Source organism: Pipra filicauda, unplaced genomic scaffold (genome assembly GCF_003945595.2).
Source record: "Pipra filicauda isolate LSUMZ 115617 unplaced genomic scaffold, ASM394559v2 scaffold196_size3971931_pilon, whole genome shotgun sequence".
Classification (NCBI taxonomy): Eukaryota; Metazoa; Chordata; class Aves; order Passeriformes; family Pipridae; genus Pipra; species Pipra filicauda.
Genome location: NW_024104305.1, coordinates 2,335,207 through 2,362,514, shown reverse-complemented (window position 1 = coordinate 2,362,514; position 27,308 = coordinate 2,335,207). Strand labels below are relative to the sequence as shown.

The following is a 27,308-nucleotide window of genomic DNA, read 5'->3' as shown; positions in this document are numbered from 1 at the left end:
TATTCAAGCTTTCAGAAAAGTCATAAAGTAGGAAGACATCCCTGTGGAAGTGCTGAGGTCTTTTTCAAATTATGTTATTGAGAGCATGCTTTCCTACCCTTTCCTATCTGAATTTTAGTTAATACATTTATGAATTTAAAAATTTAAGATTTTGAATTAACCATTTGACTACTATAACCAATTGGAATCTGTGCTAAATTTAAACTAATTAGGGAAAATAGAAAAGTTATGCATTGTTAGATCAAGACCTTAATGTTTCTTTAAACCCTGATCAACTATCAGTTTGCTATTTCCCATGTATGTCATGAGTTATTTGCCCCAAAAACAGCATCACAAAAGGATTTCATGTTACTCAGCCTGTAATGAACTTCTCATTGCTTTCAGTTCAAAGGGTTTTGTGCGTATGTGTGTGTATGTTTAAGTAGTACAAGACTTGTGATGAAACTATTTAAAATATGGTTCACAATAAACAGGAATTGTAATGTTGAAAGAAAAGCAATGGCTATTTTACTTAGATTTTAAAAAACAGTATATTGATTTTGGGTGTTTTAGTTCAGAAAAGTTGCTGGTGTTCATAATCAGATCAATCATTTTTTTCAGTTAAAAAAAATGAAAATGACTAAATATTGGCCATTTGAATTCTGCACTGATAAACAGAGAAAACAAAATTATTCCCCTAAATGGGGCTATGATCTCATAAGAAATCATTTTCACCACATTCAGCAATGCTATGTTACCTAATAGCACCTGTCACTATAATGAAAACTGTAGTTCGATGGAAAAAAAGGAAAATAGCACCTGTGATTCCACAAATAAAGGAGATAAAAGGAGAAAAAAAGTAGGGAGGACATGCAGATATTAACTGTCCTTACTGACGCACTGCACACACAATAGCTAGGGAAACAAAGGAGATGAAGGACCAGTTACATTTATTCATTTTAGTAACTGATAGTTCTGATTGTACAAATACTCAGTTCTGAGCAGAAAGTAATACTGTAAAAATATGTACTTTCCTGGATTTAATTAGGTTATACGTTTATACCTGTTCTTTTTGAGTGCTGATTATGGCATTATTATGGCATATAAATGCCTTCCAGCAGCTCACTGGCAATGTGATTAGTACTTGCTATGTTATATTTTATTAGAGAGCTTGATCTTAACAAATGTTGTAAGAGCTGCATTAGGAACAAAGATAAATCACCATGTGCCAGCATCTGAATTTCAGAAATGGACTGAAAAGTTCACATTTTTGTCCAATCTGTTACATTTCATTCCCCACACATATACATACTCAGCACAATCTGGTTCTCTCTCTCCCGTTAAAAAAAATTGAGGAAGAACTTCTGATATTGTAAAACCAAGGATTTGTTTCTCTTGTTGGTATGAACTACAATGTTTACAGTGCTTAATCTATTTTTTTTCCTTTTCATCTAACAGACAGAAATTAAATTATTGTTAATGCAAAGGAATTTCTTCTCTTTTAGCTACTTTCGATGACTTCCACTACTTTTGACTAAACTGTTCAATTTATAGCAGCCACAGAAATTCATTCCTATGTCAACAGGAAAGGCTCACAAAGAGCAACTGTGTTGTGGCAGAGGACTTGAATCGGTATCCCAGGTGGTTTTTTCTAGTATTGTATGCCCCCAAAAGAGCCAAGAGGAAAGCACAGCAGCTTGGGAAGCTGCATTTTTAGGAATCTTAAACTGCAATTTTTTTGCTGTTATTTAACAAATCTAAATTCTAGCAATGGGTATGGCTAAAAATAAATCAGATGCAGTAAATTAGCCCTGAATCTGCACTGCATTTAGTTTTCTTATAGAGTAAGTGAAATTAATAAAACAATTACTATGGTTCCAAATTGTTCTTAAGACGTTTTTCTAATGGCAATGTAATCAATTAGAGAGTATCTGTGCACAGCCTTACATTCCAGGGTTATACATCCATGGTTATTAGACTAGAAGAAAACAAGAAAAACTCTTCTATAACACTGTGTGTGTGTGTGTTTGTATACACAAACTCGAACACAGGTATGTATGAGGATACATAAAATCATAGTCACCTCTGTTTTACTGACTAATGATTGACACTGTTGTCCCACTAACAATTCATTATTACTGTGACTCAGCTTTAAAGACAGAACATGCATTTATTTCTACATCCTGTCAGTTGCCTTCATCCAACTGAATACTTTATTAAATAGCTGAAAGTTTACCAGTAGTCCCATGAACAGTTCTAACAGACTATCCCAGCTTTCAGTAAATGAGTTATGCCATCCAGTCGCATACTTGAAAAACTAAGCCCTGAGTAGAAAAGTGCATTTCATTTCTGCAAAGTAAAATGTTAAGTATCTGCTGAATAAAAGTAACTTAAAAGCTTAAACAGCTGAAGCTAACAAAACTATTGTCAAAAAAGACTAATAAAGTATTATGCATCTATTCTTTCTCATTTCTTCCTCTCATTTTTGCCTCTTGCCCCTTATGGATCTGTGCATTAAGCTTAATGCTGTTTGCAGAATTGGGCTGTAAATCCACACTCGTTCCATCATTGTTCGTATGTTACATTTAATTAAAAAAGAAAAAAGAGGGAAAAAAGAAAAACTGAATTTTAAAAACCTTACAATGCACATGGCAAGTTTCATTTCATTGCCATAGTGACTACAGCATATTTCTAAGCTTAGTCTTTCTACAATAACAAAGCTATCACCCACACATCTCTCTGCTTATTCTTCCTCAAATAAACATTCTAATACATAGTACCACAGAATAAGTACAGTAGGTACTGTACTTTGATGTTTTAGTGAAAAAATCACAGAAAAGAGTGTGATCTGTGTGTGTGGTCACAGTTATTGCGGAAAAATGTACAAAGATATGAGTTAACTTACTGAAGAGTGAACTGTTGTTTGCAAGGGATTAATGAATTTCTCTAGTTTTCATCTTATTTTTTAAAAAAGTGAAGATATATGAATTTTTTTTTCCTGATTTCCTGAAGTCATATTGATCTTAGGTGATTTTCAAACTTACTTTTTAAAGCAACAGACATTGTTACAGTTTCTAAGATGCTTCTCTACTATTTCTTCTTTGCAGTGCCTCTGCTTATGCTGTTTTTCACTTGAGTCACCACTGCCTTTAGGAAGAGAAGGTGGAAGGCTAAGTTACAGACATTCTGTATCATTTTTCAGTTCTCTGGTCCAATTTTGCATAGTATTATTGTGAAAGGACTTTATCGTCTCGTGTCATTATTCAGATGAGATTGGATTCTAATAGGATAGTCAGTTATTTAAAGTTTTATATTTAACAATTTCTATAATAATGCAATAATATTTTAGCATCCACAAACATGGAATGCAGGATAATTCATGAAGAAAAATTATGAAAGGAGACAAATGGTTTTCATTTACACTAAAAGGGTTGTTATTTATTGTGAAGTCACATGTAATCTCCAGGATGTTATGACTGAGTAAGAACTCGAGGAATGCTAGCAGTGTATCTTGATGAAGTAACAAAACAATCAAAAATTTCATTATTTGGAACAACGTTATTCACAAAACTTGGCTTCTTTCAACTGTATGGGCCATTCACTTAAGAATTGGGCTTGATGATCCTCGTGGGTCCCTTCCAACTCAGAATATTCTATAAATTCTGTGAATTGTATGAACTAATGCACTTTTTTATTTTTTTCCTGAGGGGAGGAGAGGATTTTAAATGCCTCTTAGTGCTTAATTTCTTAGCCTTATCAAAATGTTATGCTTTATTTGGGAAAAAAAAGCTGAAACAACTATTTTTGAACATTTAATAGCACAATGTCATTTTCTCGTTTCACAACAGCATTTTTCATCAAAATTTTTTCAAGATTAAGAGAAAAAATGTTTTAAAAGGTTATATAAATCTTAACAGTATAATTATTTTTTTAATAAAGTCTGAAGTTGGTATTAACATACAGTCCAAATCATACATTTCCTTGATGTTTTTTTCTTTTTGATCCTGAACAAAAACGGATATGCTATTATTTCAGTGCCCAATGAAGCTATTATACATTTTCCTCATCCATTCACCACACTGGATCTTTACCAAAGGATTTGCAAGCTCTGTTCTTTCTATTAGCAATCTGTGCCTGTAGGGAGATAGCTGCAAATGTTGTTTCTCTCTCTAACCCATAGTCAAAAAGGACATTGGCATTAAATCAGTAACTTTGTTACCAAAGCTACTTTCCTTTTTATCCTCAGTGCTCTAACAGCTTCTTATTGATAGCCACCTTCACTGACTTTTGATTTTTTTTTCCTTATTTTGGATAGAATTTTCATAATGTGACTTTATGGGTTGAGTGTTTACCCTGGCAAATTGACCCTGCTCATCTTACTTGGGTATAAAATTATTTCTTTCAGATTCAGGAAAAAATGTTTTCTAAAAGAGCTATTGCTTCAAAGGATAGCCTGTCCCTTGGAGAACTATTCTGTCCATCAGAACAAGATAGTGTAAATCATCTATGTACAGAGAGAGCTCCAATCTTGATGCTTCCAGTTGTTGCCTGTTACCTCCATCATGTTTTGAAGGCTCGCTTCTTAAATTGCACCATCTGTACTACTTCAAGAACTAGCAGACAGGCTGGTGAGATTTCAAAGTTACAATTAAGTTTAGTTACTAGGCTGTAAGAAAACCATTTTTATTATCCAGTACTTGCTACAATGGTTTCCTTGGTCTTCACAATATTAAGAATATAGTTTATGCCTTATATTATTGGTTGCTTGGAATTATTCATGGTAAGTTTAAGATATCTAATGTGTGTGGTGTTAGTGCAGCAACATAGAAAATATGTATAAATATCACAGCATCTTATCTGTGACAAATTTGAGCTGTTTCCAACAAAGCTGACGTGACTAATTCAAGAATATCATCCTGCCAGCATGGCTACTATCAGTGCCCTGGGAACACATACAATTATACGATGACCAGGCACCTTATTAAAAAATATAGACATCTAAAAATTTCTGCAAGATAAAAAAACCTGTGACAGTAAATAGTCTCTTAAGCAGCCTTTACAGCAGAAGGAATTATCTCTCATTTTTTTCACAGGATTCATCCTTCCCAGTTTTGTCTAGAGGAGGGCACTCAAGTTTTCTTCCAAAATCATGAATACAGAAATCGTCAAGGCTATGCACTAATTGTCATTGAAAGGGAGTAACAAAATTCCAAGCAGGATTCCTGAAATAATCAGGACACAAATAATATGGGATGCATTCATGGAACACAGCTTATATGTAGCAACAGCATGAATGTTCAATGCAGTAAGGAATGCACATCTCATATTGCAATGAAGATTTTTTCCCTATGGATTTTTGTATGCCTTACAGCAGGGCCTTGATATTTAATACTGAGTCAATCAAATGTAACCTAATATTACATTTAAAATTCCCAGCATCACAAATTATAAATTCAATTCAATTCTAAGAAGTTGCCAGAGGGGATCAGCAGGTAAAAACCTAGGACTATGATATGAATGGCTGGTGATCACAATTGTGTGGATCATGGTACATCAAGTTACCACACCTGAAATGTAAAGGTGGTCTTATTTCTATTTGAAGACAGCATGGGAATAGAAATGGGTCAACTGCTTTGTGTATTGACAGAGTCTGTAGGCTGGTTATCTTAATCCCCCACATGACACAAGACGAATATAGCAGCTCTTACCTAAATTATCTGAAACATATTTGTAGCATGAATGGGACTGTCCCAAAGACAGGCAAGGTACAGAGCTGGAGGTAAATACTGCTGCACCTCTTTCTAGACAAGCTATACCATTTTGAGTTGTCAAAAGGTTTTATGCTTCTACAGGCATACACGGTTTTTAGTGATTAAGAAATTGAAGGTGTGTTTGCAGTTCATGTCAGCTTATTTTATTATAGTTCTCTGGCTTATGACAGTGTGAGTTATGCAATAAAAATAGGGAAGATCTATGGGAAAGGCAGCTGGATGATTATCCCATGTATGGCATTTTGGTCATTGGCCTCCATTAAGCTATCACAAGTACAATAGTCAAAATAAGTAAAGGCTAGAGACTAACAGAGATAAACATGGATTCCATGATCTTTTCTAATGACATTGGACAGGTTAGTGTCTGCTTCTTTATCTTCATCACTAGTATGTTTATGTAGAAAAAGGATTTCAAATGCATAATATACTGCCTTTTAATAAGAGTTAGCTGTATTTATTGTGTCTCTGAAAACTAAGCCTTTAGTGTTTCTGGGTTAGGTTTTCCAGTATACATGCTGACCACAGTAGGAAACTGAAATGGACCCTGTAGATACTGTAAGCACTGTTAAAAAAAAGCAAGAACAAAATAAGAGCAAGGAACTCAAACCTAGATTCTTTCTGGAAAATACTGATCAGTTTCTTTTATTAAAAAGTTATAACTTAAGTGTGTTCCGTTAATTTCATACATTGTATAAATCAGACACAATTACTTTCCATGACCGTCATAAAAACTTAGATTTTAGAAAACTGACCATCAAATTCTTTGCAAGTTTTAAGTGAGAGAGCTGGTGAGATCATTTGAAGGGCCCAGCAGAAAAAAGGAAAGTACTTTTAAAAAAGGAACGGAACAGAAGGAAATTATGGAACAAACTCTGCAGAATAAAGCAACAACGCCCAGGAGTACATCAGTGTTAGCGAAATACCAATCAACCTGGAACATTAAGCAAAATCAGCACCTCCTACTACCCTTTCCTCTGACAAAATTCATACTGAATCCAGAGAGGAACTCCATTTTGATCTCTCAGATTTTATATCCATCTTAGGAACATGAACTTACTGAGAAAAAAGCTGTTATTCAAAATACCAGCCTATAGTAATTTCTTTTTAAAAATGTGTTTTCAAGTATATGACAGAATACACTATGTCTAAGTCATTTTACTGCGAAACTTTTGAAAAGTCTAGAATTAACAGTCTTCTAAAAACCTCTTGATTTTTATTTCAGTCACTTTATTCAAAGCAATCTTTCCAATACATCTAATGGATTTATATGCATTTATTACACATTTACATGCAAAATCTGCAATGTATAATCCAGATACATGTCCTTGCAATTAATTGCTAATACTTAGCTAAAAGATCTCCAGACTGGATATTAATAGGGACTGCACTGAACCTCAGTTAAAACAATTTCATATTTGAGAGTTTAGTTGTTATATCTCTCTTTCAAGAAAATGCTGCTGTTCAAACAAATATTTGACACAAACCAGCCTCAGTGAACATAGTAAATAGGCTCTATCATTTTATTAGTATCCCATATCTGAGCATATCACAGTCTCTGAGCACTTTACAAGGGGGGATACAGGCTGAGTCATATATGATTTCATAAGTCAAGCTTAGCTAAATCAAATCAGATCCCTCTAAGTTAAAACTTTGAAAGTCAGTTGAAAATCAAAGTTCACAGTGATTCAACACAGCAATTGCTGGTAAAAGTGTCCCACATTCATTTAAGCAAGACAGTTTGAACCTACTGGCATACGACAACATGTTTGGAGAAAGCTTAAGTATCAGGGCAAATGATATTGCTTTCCCTATTCATAGAATTATAGAATCAACAGAATCTTGATTACAGCAGTTTCCTGAATACAGTTCTATAGACTCAGAGGTATAACTTCTTCTTTACTACTTGAATGTAGCCCTGCAAAAATCTGTCTCTTCCACACAGTTTCCAGGTGAAGAAAAAAGCAATTACAGAAATAGCAGCTTCTGGATTCCAAAGACCCACACCATGTATCACTCACATGGTTGTAGAGTTTATTATAAAATACATGCTTTCATGATTATTATGTTTCTTGGAACAGAGTTAACAGCTTTTACAGCACAGTGTGCATGAAAGGTGTTTCTATATGGAAAGGCAATAATAGTTGTCAGAATGCAAAGCTTAAATCCTGAGACAAGAGCAGACTCCTTTAAAGCAGGAAGCACTCAAGCTGTAGACAAAATCCAACCAAGTCTTTTTGTTTGGCAAAATCAGCTGTTCACACAATGGCCACCCAAAATAGTTGTCCTCATAGCAGGTCAGAGCTAATACTGATGGATTAACAGGTATTTTCCTTATTACAAAGTTAGGGTATAGTTTGACTACCATTTTATGTGGCCATGCCAGCCTAAGCACTGTGCATTCTCATCCTTAGTCATTCACTCATTCCTCCCACTAACCTCTGCCCTTCACACCAGAACAAGTGTTTGTGTAACCAGCTTATAAATGGGACCAATTCCCTCATTCAAATCCCTTCTTTATTTTTACGTTTATTGTTCTTAAGCTGGATCTATGCTGCAGCTTAATTTACCCTTCAGTGTGACAAGTGATTGTGAGGTGTAGGTGTGGGAAAAGAGAAAGGTGGGGAGAGGGATTGCTTAATCTTGTACCATACCAACAAGAGGTCTGTGTGATCGTCATTTCTGTGATTACGACATTGACTGCTTGCGATGTGAACGCAGAGGGTCAGTGCAGAGAGTTGCAAACACAGCACTGAAAGGAAGCAGAGATAGTGTTTCTTAAACCCAGGCTCACTTGGAACTTGTCTTAAGACAAGTTTCCTTTGTTCTGGAAACAGTACTGTCTAAAAGGTGTTTCTAAATAACATTTCATAAAGAACATGTTTATCTCAGCTTCTGTCTAATTAAAGCAGTCTTATCTGATCTTGAATTCTGGCTAACTATAGGGCACAGTAGCAGAGTAGTTTGAGGTCCAATTAAATACTCCTCCTAGCAGAGATCTTCCTCCAGAGAGCACTGAAAAATCAGCATGTCTTTCAGATTGGGTCAGTATGGGTAGAAGCCTTCAGTGAGATTTTTAAAGCATCAAAACTCTCTCTCTACTACCCTGAACTAAAAATATGGGTTGGAGAGGTGTTTGATGGAGTGGGGAGATGATTTAAGAAATCATGTAAACTGTACTTTCTGAGCAGAAAGGTTTTGTCTGGTTCCTTTTTCTTTTTTGCCTAGCTGCAATCATAGTCATTGTATGAATCACTGCATTTTTAAGAAAACCATGCAAGAAGTCAAATGGCAATACCCAGTGTGACAGGGCTAACACCAATTTTTAGTTAAAATGTATGAATAACAGTTGTGTGTCTTTACTATAAAGTGAATAGCATGGCTTATATACTCATCAGAAACACTGCTTCTTCTGTAGCTTTTTTAAAAAAATGTATTGTACCTAGTAAGTAAACTATATTAGAGCAATCAGAACTCTTTCAAATTCAGATGGCTTTAGAGTTGAAAAAGAATAATTTGTACTGTCAGCACCTTCACTGACAAGTTCGCTCTCTAACATGGGAACCATGCTAAACTGGATTTAACTATCCAAATAATTGTGAGCTTTATTTAAAAAATAAAAATGCCCCAAACAAAAATCTTGATAAACACATGTACTATAGCTTGGCCTAGGAACTGATAATTGTCATACATTTCCTATCATAGGTTATTCTAAATAACAAAATTACTAACATTTGGATTCCATATCTCTATGGCCTGGTTTCAGCCCACCAAATTTGCCTCAGGTCTCCCCTCGTATTTCCATGCAGGCTAATACTGCATTACCACAACTCTCGGTTGTGCTCTATGACTCTTGGGCCCCATAGTCCTCCTTCCCGAGTTGCACTGCCTAGCTCGGACATAAGAGCATACTTATCGCCCAGATAACACCAATCAGATTGCTGCTGCCAAACATAACAGGCAGGAGTGGGGTTTCTATTCTTTACCTTACTCAGGCATTGATAAAAATGCTTTTCCCTGTATAGCTCCCAATCTTCCCCAAACTTGTAAGAGTACAGAACTGCACCAATACTGCCTTCAGTCTTCACATCCCTGACAAGCTCTTCCTTTTTTGCAAGTGTTGATTTCTCTATGATCATTGTCAGGAAATTTCCATCGATGTCCTGCAGGAACAAGAATCCTGGATTACTTATGCCCTACAGGTATCGGGAGTGGTTAAAGTCCACCACAAGGATCAGAGCCTGTGAACATGAGGCTTCTTCTAGCCTCATCTACTGCTTCCCTAATCAGGCAGCCTGTAGCAGACACCCACTACAGTGTCATCCACACTGGTGTGCTGTTTAATCTTCTCTCTTAAATTCTTAGCTGGCTCCTCATCCATCCTCAGAATGGCTCCATACACTCTAACTGCTCTCTCACATAAAGGGCAATTCCACCTCTTCATCTTCATATCCTGTCCTTCCTAAAGGGCCTGTATCCCTCCATTGCAACATTACAGTCATGGGAGCCATTCCACTACACTGCCATAATCCAGCAAGACCATAGCCCTGCAATCCCACACAGTTCTCTACTTATATTTATTGCCCATGCTGCACACACTTAGTGTGCAGGCACTTGAGAGCGGCACTTCTGAGGGACACTTCAACATGCCATTTTCCCAGAAAGGGTCTGTGGATTTTTTGCAAATTGGTATCTTGTAGGCACTTCCTTGCTTAACTGCAAATGCTTAAGGTGACCTCATTTAAGCTCTTTATTGCCTTTGCCTTCACTTGCACCACCCCAGGCCCTTTGCTTGACAGTCCTGTCCCTCATTCCCTCACAGGCTGCTGATAATACTCTTCATTTCACATCACTCCCAGTTTAAAGACCTTCTTAGCAAGTCAGACATCCTGTGGGCAAAGATACCTTTGCTTCACTTAGTGAGGTGGATCCCATGTCTTCCAAGCAGATGCTGATGCTCAGACAGGGTCCCATGGTCAGATAAACCAAAACCCTTCTGCCAAAACAAACTGCACAGTCAGCACAGCTGGACAACTGTCACAGCTTGGTTTGTTTCTTCTACAAACATTCTCTGAACATAAGAACTGCTGAATGTTAAGAGTTTTTTTTAATAAATATATAAAATTCACTTGAAGTCGGCATTTTAAAATGCTTCTATATGTGATAGTAAACGTACGTATCTATATTCTACTGTGTAGAAAATTAGGCTTCAGATGGTAACACCTACATGTATGTCCGGCTTAAAAGAAAAAACTTACTTAAATAACAGGTACTCAGCTTGTCCAATACCATTTCAGCCTTAGAAAGCTTTAGCAAACCTATTTGATCTGAGCGAAAATTATCAAGGAATTAAAAAACAAAGGTACTTCATTTCCTTATGTTATCCTAACCCTAGTAACATAAAATCTATAGCTATAAAAAACCAATCTGACAGCTTCACAAATTGATCTCATTTACCTGCCTCATCCACACCATAACCTTCTGAACAATGTCAGATGTTATCACAGCATTTGACTAAGATGAATGAGGCCAGGCTCAGGCTTTATAATTTCATGAGGTCATGCGGTTATTTGAAAGCATCATTTCCAACACAAAACCATTAATATTTTAATTCAAGTTTCTATATATTGACTTAAAGGTGCCCTTATCTAATTTGGAAGATAATTGTATTTAAGCAACTACTTGCAGTGGTTTTATTCATGATTGCTGGTGTTTCTGCTGTAGGAGCACCTCTACAAGATAAATCCACAGATCGTGCTGAAGGCTGAGATTCCTTACTGACTGAAGTGAATTTCAGATGTAAAATAAACTATGCTGTCTGGCTGTTAATGATCTTTTTTGTTTTGTTATTTTTTACAAAGTGAAAAAAAGCAGAAATAATAATAATAGTAATAACAATAGTAATAATAATAATAATATTAATAATAATAAACAAAGCCCCCACTTTTAGTAGTGAAGAATTGCTAGTGCCATCTTCAATTTTCTGTGAAGCAAATTAGTTTAAATCAGTAAGCCAGGTAGCTTGGCTTACATTTAACTTGTAACTGCATCCAGAAAAAAAAACTGATAAGAAGTCAAGGCTTAATTGAAGAGCCTCAAACTTTACAGTCATAATAATAATGGAAATAAAAATCAGAAAAGATAAACCAGTCCTATCTATTATATCTCTTAATTATACAGCTTTTACTTAAAGAGTCTTGAAGAGAGAGAAGGGAACACTTTTGCATATATATCTTCAAGTATAGTACAAAAAGGAGAAGCTTATATGCAACAATTAGAGTCAATAAAACTAAGTAAGGAATACACTGGGTTACCCAGTGTCTCCTCTTGCTGAATGTCTCTGGAGGCTGATCATCAAGATGAAAGGCTAGATACATAAGCTTAACTGATATTTAGATTACATGAATTAAAATTATAACAAAAACTTTAGTTGAAAAGGGCTGAATAACAGTATGCAACAAATACGTTTTCAACTTGTCTATCCGCTGAAACATCACCACATTGTCAGTCACATTTGTACAAGTCCTATGTGGCCTCTTACCCATATGTTCAAGCACACATTGAATAGGATCTTTCAAGGACATCCTTTCACAGACAGCTTTTATAAAGAAACAATATAAATAGAATAATAAAAATGTCATAGCTTGGGGGAGGCGGGGGGGAGATTGCAAAGTGAAAAACAGCAGCACAGTATCAGTGTGGACATGAGCTAAGAGAGACAAGAAGGGTTTTGTTGATCAGGTTACTCCTGCCATAAACAAACCTTCTCCATGTTGTGCAGAAGTGGAAGCAAACGGACTCTTGTGCAGTGGGGGGGGGGCACAATGAAAAGCTGTTATTTTTCAATTGCCAAAAAAAATTTGTTTCCTTTGTCTCAAAAAGAGATCTAGATTAATCCAAGGTGAAGAATCTTAAAAACTTATATTTTCAGAGTAATTTATAATTTTATATCCTTTTTCAGGAAACGGGAGCAGAGAACCTGTTTAACATACATACTTTTTTGACCACCACTGTGCTCAAAAAAGCATTTACCTGTCAGTCTGTTGGCCCTCAAATTAAATAATGTCTGACTTCAAGTCTTTTTGTTTATATTTGGCAAAAGGCATCAAGGCTTCATCTAGATCTGCTTTTTGGCTCTTTTCCAAACTATCTATTTCCCTGTATATCTGAAATGTTGCATAATATGTGGCATGTTAGTTTACCATGCAGACCCTCTCCTGTGCATCAGTCTCAAACACATTTGCATCTGGTGCAAATTTCTTGCAACTAAGCGTGACCTATGTCAATAACCAGATCATCAACTCATCTATTTGGAAAACACAAGACTGTATGTGCTGTCAGTTTTGCTGCAATGAGCTGGATGTTCTGTATGAACATATATCCTACATAAGTTTTCTAGATTATGTACTTCTAAATTTTGAGAAACTTGCCTACCAGAAACTTGCCGGAAGATAATTTTAATGAAAGAAACTATTTAAAGCACCGCCCTGAATAGAGTTGATTTTTACCATATATTCAGGCACTCGCAAAATCAGAGTACAAATTCGTACAGCTTCCTCAGAAAGCAGCTATCAAGAGGATGAAATATGAAGTGAGAGCAGAAGCATCATGTAAGGTGGAGGAAGGGAAGCAGTAGTCACCAGGCCTAGTGCTGGCCCTGGAAGCTGGCTGTCCCTTAGCAGCCCATATTGATAACGGAGAGAAAGCCATTTTTGGTAGATTCATAGCACCCAGAGTAGTGTAGGTGTGAATGCCCTCTGGTTTCCTCTGGAGGAGACCAGTAAAGCTGCCATCCTTCAGCTGAAGTCAGTCTTTGTGAATGCACTCCCTAATATTTGAAATATCACCTTCAACTAGGCCATTAACAATATTTTGCATGGGCAGAAATACTGAATAGAAGTAATTTCTGATCAGAGGTTAATTAAAGTGTTAGAGACTAAAGCTGGTCACACTTTTTCCTCTTGCATGTAATACTCAAACATTTAAAATTCTGCAAAACCTGGATAGAAGAAAAGAATTTTCTTTCATATCAACTTTAGTAATGACTTGACTAATTAGTAGTGACTCAGGGAAGCAGATACCACATATTAAAGAACACAAGAATGAAGATGACATGGTAGATCTTGGAGTTGTACATATCCTTCAACTGAGAAATGACTATCAACAAAATTTATTGTTTTATTATAATTGTTATTTCTCTCCCCTTTCCACTCAGCTGAGTGAATGTAATCTGTTGCAAACAAGAGATGTTATTTAAGCTCTTGTTTCCTACTGTTATGTATGCTTTAAAAATAAGAATAAAAGAAAAAACGTTTCCTTATTGTCTTCATTCTCTATGCACTAGTTCAGTAAATTCTTTGATAGAAAGAAATAGGAAGGAAAACTTTAAAATGAACCATTATCAGGCACTGTACCCCAGAAAAAAAAGCCATAGAACAATCCAGAAAAAAAAGCCAAACAACTATATACCATTAATTTATTTCTATAATAAGCTAATATCCAAAATCTGATTTTTAGGAAAGAGTGTGAACTGCCAGCCAACAGTGCACCTTTATTCAGTAGAGTGCCTAGGCAAATGGTTAACTTTAAGCAAATTTTTCAGTTTCATTGATCTGAGAACACTTTCCTGGGGTTAGAATGAGAACTTGATATACAGGCCTGGATTTAAACATATGCTGATTTACAGTCTGAATATGAATCAGTATCATTATGCCTTTAGGATCCATTCATAATAGCTGGAACTGTAGTCCAAGACCACAGAGTCAGAATGTATGAATCCTTACCCTTCACACTTTCATTAGTGATGAGATACAGTCAGCATCAGCTCAAGAGATCTGGGGGGTCCTGTCAAGTTGATTCCTTTTCCTAGTTTAAATCTGATTTCTTTATATGGTGATAAAAACAGGGTTGATTATACACATATAGGTATATTTTTTTTTTAATATCCAGTTCTTTCCTGGCCTACCAAAGGCAGGTATTATTGCCAATTAATTGCTTCCTTTATTATTATCCTTTTTTTTACTGTTGATGTGAAAGTTGCGAATTACCATACGTAGTGACAATGACACAATCAAGAGATATGTTGAAAAAAAACCAATATGGGAATACAGAAGTATTTATTAACATGACATACATATGCTGGTTTATTTAGATTATGCAGAAGCTTTAAATGTCTGTGGCCAATAAAACTGAAGTTTAAGATGCTAAAATAACAGATAAATGAAGCAGATAATAATGTTTATTAAATAGTTCCATTTGTCATTTCAGGCTGTAGATTTGACATGAAATGTATGACACATAAATAATAAGATGCGTTATAGATCACTCACTGTTCTGATTTTCTGTCAGTAAAACTTCTCTACCAGTCTGAAAGAATAAAAGGGATTTTCAGGCTTCTGAGATAGGAATCGCCATGTGCTGAAATGTGGGATGTTTGACAAAACAGCACATAGGAGAAATAAATATCAAACCAGAATGACTGAAAAATTATAGTGAAACGTGAAACTCAGCAGCTTACCCTGTAAAGAAATTTAGCATATAGAGGATGAGAAGCCATGCTGGAGCACGAAAATAAAACAGAGGATCAATACTGATCCTCTGGTTGTTGGGAGGGGAAAGTCTCCAGAGGCTTTTGAGAACTCCAGCATCAAGTCACGAATACAAGGACAAAAATACTGCTCTCAGTAGGTATGATCTATGCCCTGCGGATGTCAGGTCAGCACCTCAGAGAGACTACTTTTATCTCATAATAAATTCTTCAGAAGAGCAATGATTTTGACTCTGAAATTCTCCGAATGCATTTTCCTGCTGGACACTCTTTACACTGTATTCCTTTACACTGTCGTTTGAGGCAGAGCACACTGTGCTATTTGTATGACAATGCACCAGCCTGCGTCCTTAGCAGAGGCTGAAAAGCTTCTTGCAGGGAAGTGAGGAAACAATATAAGCCTGATTCTAGGACAGCAGTGCAGAGGAAAAATGGCTCCTGAGCTTAACAAAGATGAGCAGAAGGAATCCTCCCACTTACAGTTCACCTTGTTTATCAGGTGTTGGGAGGGAAAAAACACCTGACACATTCTCAGGAGACAGTACGACAGTATCAGATGGGCTGCAGGATTTGAGAATGGACCTCAAGCAGGAGAAATGCTGACATAGGAAGAAATATGTTGCTATCCCACTGAAGATCTCCAAATTTTAGCACACACCTGTTTTAGGTCCCTGAACACTGGCAGGCTCCTCTGAAGTTGCTCCAAAACCTACTCTGTATACACCTGATTCAGACTGATCAAAAATTTCCAGCAAACTAGTTGGAAAGTTTCTCAAATAATTGAATTTTCTTCTTCCACTCCATTGAAAGAAAGAGCTTTAAAAAAAAAAAAAAGGAAAAAAAAGGAAAAAAGCATCTAAAATTCAAAAATTCATAGTGATTCTTTTTGTAATGGGAAAAACCCACTGTGACATTCTTAATATATAAAAAAGGCTGTTTTCCTACATTGTATCTCACTGTGAAACTACACATCGTTTAGAAGGTGAAAATTGTTGCAAAGTGAGAGGGAAATAATTTTGGGAGACCCTTCTCAAATTATCAGCAACACATACCACAGCGAACCACAAAGAAAAAGGAAATCTCATAAAATACAAAAGGCCAAAGCTCTGAAAGAAACTTCTGTCTTATAATTAATTTTCTACATTCCATCTCTGTTCTCAAGCACAGAAACCTTTTAAATTAAATTATCTTCCAGTAGAGAAATACATGGAATTATAATGCACAAGAACACATTGCTACTTTAATATTCCACACTATTTATAAGACAGTACAAGACATAGTATTTTACTTTTAAATTCTGGCAACCCAAATAATTTTAATTTCTTAGGCATTTATCTATGTCAAATTTAGAACACATTAAATTCACCATAACATCCTGAGATCTTTTTGCTCAGAAATGTATCGTCACATTTCCATTCATGCTGCATTTACATTTATATCCATTTTAAAGACCCTCTTGTCTGCCATAATGATTTCAAATGATCCTCTTGAAAGAAAGTAGGGTCTATATTGTATTTTAAAAAGCTGATTATTCAAAAAGACCTTGATTTTACAGCAAACTACACTGTATGACACAGAACCTCAGCTGGCTAATATTGTTGTAATTTCATTTACAGCAGTCAAGTTATGTGGGTTTCCCTCAACTGGGGATCTAGTCATGAATATTTTGTGTAATTAGAGGATACGTACTTTAAGTAGTAATACACAGAGCTCTATTGTATATATTTGACAAGTAATTCCATACTTCAACCAAATGTGGAAACTGTGAGTTTGGAAGCTAAGCATATCAGTTATACCCAAACTTTATCCATATCCTTCTTTTAAGTTTTGCAGATCTTGATTTAACCATCCGTTGTCTTCGAGATTAGAATCATAGAATCATAGAATCAACCAGGTTGGAAAAGATCTCCAAGATCATCAAGTCCAACCCTTGATCCAATGCTGCCATGATTACTAGACCATAGCACTCAGTGCCACATCCAGTCTCAGCTTAAAAACCTCCAGGGGCAGTGAATCCAACACCTCCCTGGGCAGCCCATTCCAATGTCTGATTACTCCCTCTGTAAAAAATTTCTTCCTAATATCCAATCTAAACCTCCCCTGGCACAGCTTAAGACTGAGATTATCCGGGTTTATGCCATTGCATCTGAACACAGAATATTTTGAGGCTATACATAATTTATGTAGGTCAACACTAATTACTATGAAAAGACTCAGGTAGCTAAAGCTTATATTTTTTAATACCAGACCTGATTTTCACTGTCACCTGCAAGGATGATATTGCACCTTGTCCATACAGTGAACAGTCCCATCTCCTTTCAGATTCTGGACATAGGTCTCAAGGAAAGTTTACATGGTTCATAGGCCAGGGACAGATGGTATATTTCATGCCAGCAAGACTTAACTCCTGTCAGTGATGGCAGATGAAAATGGGGTTTAGGGTTTTTAAGTTAAAAAGCCTGTGTTATTAAAACCAGCTATAATTAGTTGGGACTGAAGGCCCATTTATGTTTTCATTTGCTGTGGTGAAGCATCAGAGTTATCACATTGTGCACTGTGGTATTACTATAGGGTTTTATTCTTGTAAATAAAAACAGAATTCCTTTCTTAATCCTTTCTTTGAAACTAAGTGATCATAGCCTGAATTTCCTCTGTGAATTAGAAAACTGTACGTCACCATTTAAACGTATTCTACAGGTCTCACAGAATCCTTTTTTTGCATGCCTACACTGATTTTAGAGGATTTTAACATCAATCAAAAGCTGAATTAAAAAAGAAAGAAACTACTCTTCAAATCAGAATTTCCTAATTTTATTCTTTGGTGGGTGTCCTCTGTAGTGACAGTGTCCCTGTGGTTCATGTTGTTTCTAATGGTCTTAGATAGACACTCCTGAAAACTACTTCTTTGAAAAAATATAATCAATAAATAAACCTTTCTGCTAAAGCACATAGCTGTACAAAGAGAACAGAACAAAAGACAGCAGATGAAAACCATAGGTAGTAGCAGGTCTAACTCTGTCTTATAATAAAATTCAGATACAACTTCTGTGAACATTAAAGCAGTAAAAGGGGCAAAAATGCACAGCATATAATTTCAAAGTGACAACAATCAAAGTTCCTTGGAAAAGGAAGAAAAACATTACTCGTTTTGTACTTGTTATGTAATTTCACTTGTCCTTGGACACATTTCACCTGCAATCACACTTCAAGCAGTTTGGTATGGAATTTTTATTACTCCTTTATATTTTTTCATCATCATCACTATTTATTTTTTTAAATGTGACTGGGCTTGCCTGTTTCAAAGAGGTTTTTGAAACATCTGTGTGCATGGTGGACATGGCTATAGTCTCATAATCCTCCTCACGGGAGTGGAAATGACAAAAATGAAATAAAAACTGCAGGTCCCTTTGGAAGTTCTTATTGAGAAACCCGTAGAAGATGGGATTCACACAGGTAGAAATCATGGCAGTGAGGTGGCAAATCAGGAACAACAGGTTGTGGCTGCAGGTAGCAACAGGCAGAATTTCATGATTCCAATCAAACACGATATTGAAGATGGTGAGAGGCAGCCAGCAAACTGCAAATGCGACCACTATTGAGATCAGCATGATGTTGATCCTTTTGGTTTCAGAGGATCTGTACTTACTGTCTCTCATCTTGTCCATCATGTTGTTCCTTTTTTTCAACCGTATGTATATCTGCAGGAAATTCAACAAAGAGAAACACATGGAATAAATTAACCTACCACTGTCATCTTTGCAAGGATAAACAAACATCAGACAAGAGGATTGTGTTGCAAGAGGATTCTATCTTACCTTCAAGTAGCAAATAAATATAAAACAGAGTGGTCCAAAGTACTGAATCACCAAAAGTGTTGTAGTATAAGAAAGCCTGGCAGTGTCCAAGGGGAACAGGTCCAAGCACACATATTTGTCTTTATATTCATCAAATGTTACATTTCTAAAGGGCTCATCTGTTAACACGTGGTAGACCAGGAAAGGCAAAGAGGAAGCTGTGGCTAAAATCCATATGGCAGCAATCCCCATGTAAGCATGTTTGTTGTTCGGCCTCCAGCCACGGGGATTGATGATCAGCTGATGGCGCTCAATAGCAATGAGGACTAAAGAAAAGACTGAGACGGTGATGGAGGCACATTGCACAAAAGGGTTCAGTTTGCACATGGCCTCCCCAAAAATCCAGTGGTCCATTAAAGTATACACAAAGGTAAAGGGAAGACACATGATGGTCACCAGGAGGTCAGAAAAGGATAGATTGACAATGAGGATGTTGGTAACATTGCGCATCTCCTTTTGTTTTAAAATAATGACAATCAAAGACAGATTCCCAGAGACTCCCAGAATTATCACAGTCCCATAAGCCAAGGCCAGAGTGAAGACCATGGCCAAAGGCACACGGCAATCCTCGTCCTCAAACTGCAAGATCTGCGAGTTCGTCTCTGAAAAATTCAGGTGACCGGAAATATTTCCCAGTAGCGCGAGGACCGAGGTATTCATGTTGTTTCCAACTCGATGCCGCCCTTCGCCGCCGCCGCTCTCATCCAGACCGCTCCGAGTTCAGGACGCGCCCATCGGTCCCGCAGCGGAGCCCGGGCCGAGCCCGCTCCTCAGCGCCGCATCTCCCTCGCACCACCTGGGGAGAAGGGAAGGAGCGGGGCCGGTCACCTCGGCACGGCGCCTGCCCCCTGGTCCCGCGGGAGCGGAGCCACCCGGCCCGACCGGACCCGCACGGCCCCAGGGCCCCGCGCAGGGCGGCGCGAGCGGGGCTGCGGTCCGCGGGAAGGAGGCAGAAAGCAGGACCGAAGCGCGGGACCGCAAGCGGAGACACGGCCCCTGACCGGTCCGTTCCCGCCGGCACAAGTTACACGGAATAGCGAGCTGAGAAGCACTTTCAGACTTCATCGGCGCAGCCTTCACTTTTTGCTTTACATCTCCTTTTCATAAATTTAATCTGCAAACGTCTGATTTCTCAAACTGCTCTAAGTGAAATGACATCTAGTCATCACATGAGGTGGGGAAAGCCCATCTGACCAATGTGAGGGGCGGAAACATGACTCTAAAAATTGCTGCATTCTTTTTTCACTAATGCATAGACTTGATGTTAAGTGACCGAGTGCCCACAGCAGCACTGGCACCGAGTCAAAGGCAAATCAGGAACTCTGAACAACTTAATCTCAGCTAACAGGGCTGTGCAGCACAGGAAGAACAAAACAAGACAAAAGATGGCAAAATTTAAACACTGAAGAAAATTTCTTTAGCCATGCAACACAAATAAGCATGCTTAAATAACCATCCTTTTGCAAGGCCTTGGATTTTAAAAATTTGAAACTCAAGCATGTGTGTTCAGGAGGAAAATTAAAATATAAAATCAAATAAACTGATAAACAATTAATAAACAATTAATCAATAACCTGACACACCTTTACTTCAACTCACCATTAGTGGCACTGAATTCTGCACTGAGCCTGGAACTTTCCCTCTGCCCACTCCCATGAGCTAAATTTATTGTTCACTTAACCTTAGGTTATGGTAATGAAAGTAATGCCACTTAAAATTCACACAAGTCGGTTTCAAACACGTCTCCATACGGCATTTATCACAAAAGCTGTAGAAACATTGCCCACTAAAATGTACTTCATTAAAAGTTACCCTGAATAGGTGAGCTTTTGATCTTAAATGATACTCGATAGAAATCTCTGTGCCATCTAAGTCTCTGGAGAAGAATCCTCTTTGTCTGTTACTGGCAGCAGACACTCTTTTAACCAGCCACATGCTGGGGACCAGACCTGGGGCTGCCTCCTCCCTAGGGCAGAGCCAGTGTGTGAAGGATGGGCTTGCAGCTCCAGCTCCTCCTGAGGGTCAGCCAAAGGATGACCATGCCAATGCCATGTCTTCTCACTGCTGCTGCCGTCATGAGCTCACCTCTTCTCTGCTGGCTCTTTATAATCACCACATGGCTGCATGAAACCATAACAGGCAATGTAGCTTGTGTGACATTTTACTGTGAAAGTTAACAGCAGTGATTTCAGACAAAAGGCATCTCTGAGGTTTGGCTACGCTGATTTTCAAGATAGCTAGGCACACAGCTGGGCATTCTCTCTCAGACTTGCTGCCTCTGCGAACTAAATTTATTGGATCTTCTAGTCTGTTTTAGGGTCCAATAAATTTCCACCCCCAAGACCTCTTGAAGCATTACTTCAGCCAGAGCCAGAAGTAGGTGCTTTACCCAAAGGGAAAGCGTGTGGGTGATGTGGAGAGCCAGGGCTTCTCAATTCCTGCAGTGTGACTATATCATAGTCCAAAAGTCACATCTGGATTTAACCGTGATCTTCACCATCACTTGTACAGCACGAGGTGGGCAGTCCAGCCCTGTGATTTGATGGGATGACAGGCAAGGAGGGAACTGGGTAGGTTCTCTCACCAGCTGGGATCAAACTGCACCCAGCAACAGAGTGTCCTGGGTTTCAGGTTCTTGGTTTTTCTACTCCCTTAGATAAGCTCTGCTCTTGCTTATTTATTAAATATCAAATTCAAAACCAGAAAATGCTACTGCTCCTTCTTCCCTCACCTTTCCCCATAGCAGAGATGCAACCTAAGAGCATGTTTGGGAACCAGCTCAGAAGCACAGCACTGCTGGCAAGTGACAAGGAGTCCTTCTTTCCTGCCCCTCTCCAAAATGGACCAGACACCATGAGGGGATGAAGTTGCATGTCCTGGACAGCTGCACTGTTCCTTGTCCTCTACCCCATCAGCTCCCAAGTCAGGAAGCAGAACCCTCCCCACTCCCAGGAGTGCTGGCCTGGGATGGGGAAAGCCCATAGCTCTGCAGACCCCTCTGGGTGATTGCACAGATTCCCCCCCCATGCACACCATCCTGACTCTCCATGAGAATTTTGGTCACAAGTTTAGCAATAATAGACAGAAAGGGTGAAATAATGTGCTGTGAGGTGACTGGAAATGCACTGTAAAACTGTTGGAGCTATTCCAAAGCAAGCACAAAATGCTGTCAGCCCAAGCCGATGGTCCACCCAGCCACTTGCAAGTCCAACCTGGAGCCTACCCCTCCCTTGGATTTTGTCACCTGCACCTAAGAGAGGAAGCAAACGCCAGCCTAACCGGCACACAACCACCCACAGTCATGGGAAAGCAATCGCAGGGGAAACTCACCTTGCAACTGCTCTGCCCGTCTTTGGTCTGCTCAGAGGCTGACTCGGGAGGCTGGATGGAGAAGAAGGAGTAGGGAAAGGGGAAGCATTCTCTGGTATTTCTCCAGCTGAGATCCTAAAGATTGGTGAGGAAGGCTAGAGACTCCCCCTTAAAGCCGAACTCCACCTTACCCCAGTATCACATGATGGTGCTCTGCTGAGTACATCCTGAAAATCTCACTGCAAGCACATCACCTTTAAACTGCACATCTGGGGGTGGGTTGCCTAGTAATTCCGAAACAAATGCAATTAAATATTGAAACAAAAGAGGCGGGGGGGGGGGGGGGGGGGGGGGGGGGGGGTAAAGAGCGCAAGGAAAAGCTCAGGAAGGGAAACAGTTTCAAATCGGTCTGCTTGTTTCAGCATTTTGTCTGCAAGTTATTGCCATCTTGTGGCCAAACTAAAGATGGAAATAGAAGCTTTTGGAAAGCGGACTAGGAAGAGATTTTAAGCATAAGGAGCAGGTTACAGAGTTTGGGTTTGGCTTTTTAAACCAGCACAACCAGCCTCTGGTCTGAATGGTGATGACTGGATCAATAAAAAATGTCAAGTTGCTGAAACACCTTGTTGTGCCATTCACAAAAAGCACTGTTGGGAAGTCCATGAAAAGTTACCCACCTAAACTTAAGCAACACTTTGAAAATGTCCTGACAAAATCTGCAGGCTGTTTTAGAAGTTTAGATTTTTTGAAAAACAGAAGTTCCCTAGCTATTCCAAGGCTCCAGATTAATTTCTCTGGTGTAAAGAGTTGCATGCTCTTACATTGTTACCTTCAGGCATACACCTATTATATGGCAACACTGTTGTGTCGTGGATAACTCTCAACTAAGGAACTATGGTAATTATAGCTAAAAAATTAGTTGGACATACTAAATGATTGGAACATTTTTTTTGTAGAAGGAGTCTTATAGGAAGATTTCAGAACCTAGCAGTGAAGTTGATGTTTATACTGTATTTCCAGGAGCTCAGCTCAACTGCATTGTAGCTGCAGTTGATGTAACAGTTCTTGATGTAAGAAAGGAAAGCGCAGGTTGCTATAAACCCGTAGCTGTGGTGCTGCTGACATTTTAACAGCAGCAGCCACAAGGCAAGTGCAAGCTATATATAATGCATCTCAAGAACTTCAGTCATACATGGGTCATGAGCACTGCTCTTTGACTGAACAGAGCAAAGGTGGGTACACTCACCCAGGGGTCCAAGCTGAAGGTCTCATAAAGAGTATATTTCTGTCTGAATCAGTGACAGTCTAGGATATGGACAACTGAGGCCTCTCATTGCTATGGATGTGAAATGATTCATTCACACTACCAAAAAAAAAATTGTCCAATATAGAGATTTTTAAGGGCAATAGATAAAGTGCTAGACAGAGAAAAAGTTGGGTTTTTTTTGTTATGCCAGGATGTTTCTTCCCGCTACTTCTCTGTAATGCTTTTACCCATATGGTCAAGATGGCTATTTAAAAAATTAAAACAGCATTCTGTGATACAGAATTGTGGTACTCTGCCAACAGGTATCCAGTACAGAGATACATTTTCAGGACCAGTTCAGAATAAGAGACTTGGGTTTGCATAACAAGCTGGGGAGCTTCAGGGATGGCTTTTGTGACAACACACCAGGACCTGCCCCCATGCTGAACAGAATGGGTTTGATCCCCACAGAGGCCATTCAGTTAAGAGTTGGACTTGATGGTCCTTGTGGGTCCCTTCCAACTCAGAATATTCTGTGACTCACTTCAAAAAAAGAACCATTTTCGGCTAACTCCAAAATGGACCCACTCCTGGCCAGAGCAGAGATTCCCCTGTAACCTGTGGTGAGAACCATAAGGACACAAATTGTTTCCCTGCAGCTCATGCAGGCCCAGATGGAGCCATGCTGTGGTCCACGGAGAGGAGTCCACAAGGGAGCAGGTTTGCTGGCAGGAATCGTGACCTTGTGGGGAATCCACACTGGAGCAGTCTGTTCCTGAGGAAGTGCACCCCATGGAAAGGACCCATGCTGGAGCATCTCTGCTGGATACAGCAGAACTGTATCCCATGGGAAGGACCCCATGCTGGAGCAGGGGAACATCATAAGGTGGAAGGAGTGGCAGAGATGTGTGATGAACTGACCAGAACTCCCATTCCCTGTGCCCCTGCTCAACTCAGGGAGGTAGGACTTTAGAAGAGTTGGGACAAAAGAGTGGTGTTGAGCCTGGGAAGACAGGGGTGTAGGAAGTTGTGCATTTTTCCTTTGTTTCTCACCATTCTACTCTATTTTAAATAGATCAGTGTAACACAGAGGCATTCATTTGCTCCCCTTGTGAAATGCTATTGTTTCTGCCACAGAAATTTCTGAATTTTCAGATAGATATGATCTTCTTTCTTGTCCATTTTGTCATTAGTGATGAGGATCTCCATTTGAGCAGTAAATGAAGTGATTCATAATACTTCATTTTTAATGGTTAGTATATACAAGAATTTCAAACATCGCATAAATACAGGCAAAACAAACCTCACAATTCCTCTGTTATACTATGCAAATATAATAATTACCTATAATAGATCAAATATAGAGCCTACATGCCACTCAGTGACCTGAACTCACAGCGATGACAACAAATATTCACAGTTATTCACACAGCAGAAAGATACAAGGTCAGGCTTTGAACAGTGCAGTAGAGAAATGGAAAGAGCTGCCTCAGTCATTGAGTTTTCAAACACGTGCTACACTTATGAGTGTATATACATATGTATGCACACACGCTATAACCCAAGTCTTACCATAAGCTTTCTGCTTTGCCATACTACTGTGTGCCCACCTCAGATGACTGAATCTGTTGGAGCTGTGTCAGTCTTCTCTGAAGCACTTCACATACATATGAGCACTAAACACAGTAAAAAATAATCATTCTAATAAACAGAGATAGACCCTTTTAAAACTTCCCATTATAGCTATAGCTATATAAACTTCCCATTATAGCTATATAAAATACATGTTGTGCAGCAAGTGCCGTGTAGCATCAGGTATTCTCTGTAAGAAATCAGGCATTAGCAGGCCCTGGCTATTCTGCGCATCTTCAGTCTCAACACCAAGCTGAGAGTCTCCACTTGGAGCTCCAAGCTCACAAAGGTGTCAAATGATTTCTCAGTAACTTTAATTTTAGTGGTGATGACTGTCAGGACACAAGAACACTGGAGCAGAAAGATAACCATTGTGTTAAAGATTATCCTCTTCCAGGGAATGAATTCTTCAGTACATCAAAGGCACCCTGGACTGGAAGACTGTGTTTGTTTGTGTGTACATGTTTATTTGTGTGAAGGCATGACATTGCAAAATTTATAATGAACAGAACACAAGTATTTCAACTAAGGAAACAGAACAGCCTGAGTAAACGAATATAGAATTGCTTTGAAGTAAAAGCATTGAGAAGAGAACAAAATGTTTTTAAGAAACATGTAGAAAAAATATACCTAGACATCAATCCATTAAAATTTTTTCTCACTGCAACTCTCAAAAATGGAAAAGGTGTTGTAAAATGAGCTGTCACTTTCATTGCAATGTATTGTCATGTGCTCAGGCAAAACAATTGCTCTGTAAAACTTAAAATACACCAGATAGAACACTAGGAGAATCATTTGTACTTTCTATTCTGTATAAAACAAACTGAAGTCACCACTACCAAAATGAATGGAAACACTCTCTGAAGGGTTTTTTAACCTTATTTTTTATTGTTTTCATTTTCTAGTACTGAACATCAGTGCCATTGAAATACTTGCATTTCGCATTACTCAAAGATAAGGGAACTCATGCTCCTTGGGGCAAAAGCCTGTCATCAGTAGACTAAATAGGTCTTTCGCTGTTGAGTACAATTTGAACAGCAGCAAATTCTCTGTTTGGATAAGAGCATGTTTATTCTGACACAACTGCATCTGACACCAAACATAACAACACTTCATTTGACTGCTAATGTCACAAACCCAAATGAGCTTCATGAAAGGTTATGTGGTTAATCTCTACTGACAGTCTCACTGCTGCAGTTCCATTTTCAACAATACAGCCAAGTTAACCAGTGCAAATCTATCCTGATCACATGAAATATTACAAGGCTGTTTGAGATATAACCTAAATTATGTTCACCTGGCTAAAATACTAAGTCATGTTTTGTGCTGTGCCCACCCTGCGCTGTCCCTTAAGGATTCAAACTTATGTATGCTCATACACAAGCTCTCATCTGGCTTCAGATAAAGTAGAAATAGGTCCCACAGTTCAGCATGATCATCCAGATGGGTCAATGTGCAGAATATCAGCCAAAAACTGTGATGACACATTAGGCAACAAAAATGACTAATTATAGTCTCACCCTTGGAAGTAACCTAACCATCAGATGTCCTGCCTTTCATCACAAAGACAGCTCAATCATTGCCACAACTTCAGTAGTCCAAGGTTTGCTGCTTTATGCAAGGTAAGAACTGTGGAAGGGATGGGCCATACAGAAGCCAGAGATTAGTGGTATTTTGAATAATATTTTAATAGTACTTTTGCTGGGTATGAAGAGTTCGGTGAAAAATTTTGACCTACAGAAATGTTTTTTATGTATTTCACAAAATCTCTCAAATTCTGTAGTAACTATGTCTTACCATTTACACTGTCTTGCCCCATGGATAGGTCTGATTTGTATCAGACTTTACAGTAACATTAGACTTTGACTCATGACAAATTTTGACTCAAGACAATCAACTTCATACTGTGGAACTGGATATTAGGTGGCTTAGACTCTTGGTTTTCTCATCGACTTCCACTGGAGCTTTGAGTC

General features: G+C 38.4%; 1 protein-coding gene across 3 annotated transcripts in view; it reads right to left on the bottom strand.

The window, feature by feature from the left end:
* The window catches only part of NPY1R (neuropeptide Y receptor Y1), a 44,314-nt gene extending 24,302 nt beyond the window's left edge, over nucleotides 1-20,012 (bottom strand). For 2 of the 3 annotated variants that reach the window (XR_005563241.1, XM_039380449.1), the window contains exons 1-2: nucleotides 19,110-19,823; nucleotides 18,941-18,992 (exon numbers count right to left, since the gene is read on the bottom strand). Coding sequence is in view for 2 of the 3 variants with exons in the window: in XM_039380449.1 (XP_039236383.1) it covers nucleotides 18,941-18,992; nucleotides 19,110-19,808 (751 nt within the window). In the remaining variant the exon portion in view is untranslated. Of the gene's footprint in view, nucleotides 1-17,337; nucleotides 18,993-19,109 lie in introns of those variants that run through there. The other variant, XM_027745778.2, reaches the window with a different exon arrangement.
* Nucleotides 20,013-27,308: the final 7,296 nt, after the last annotated feature.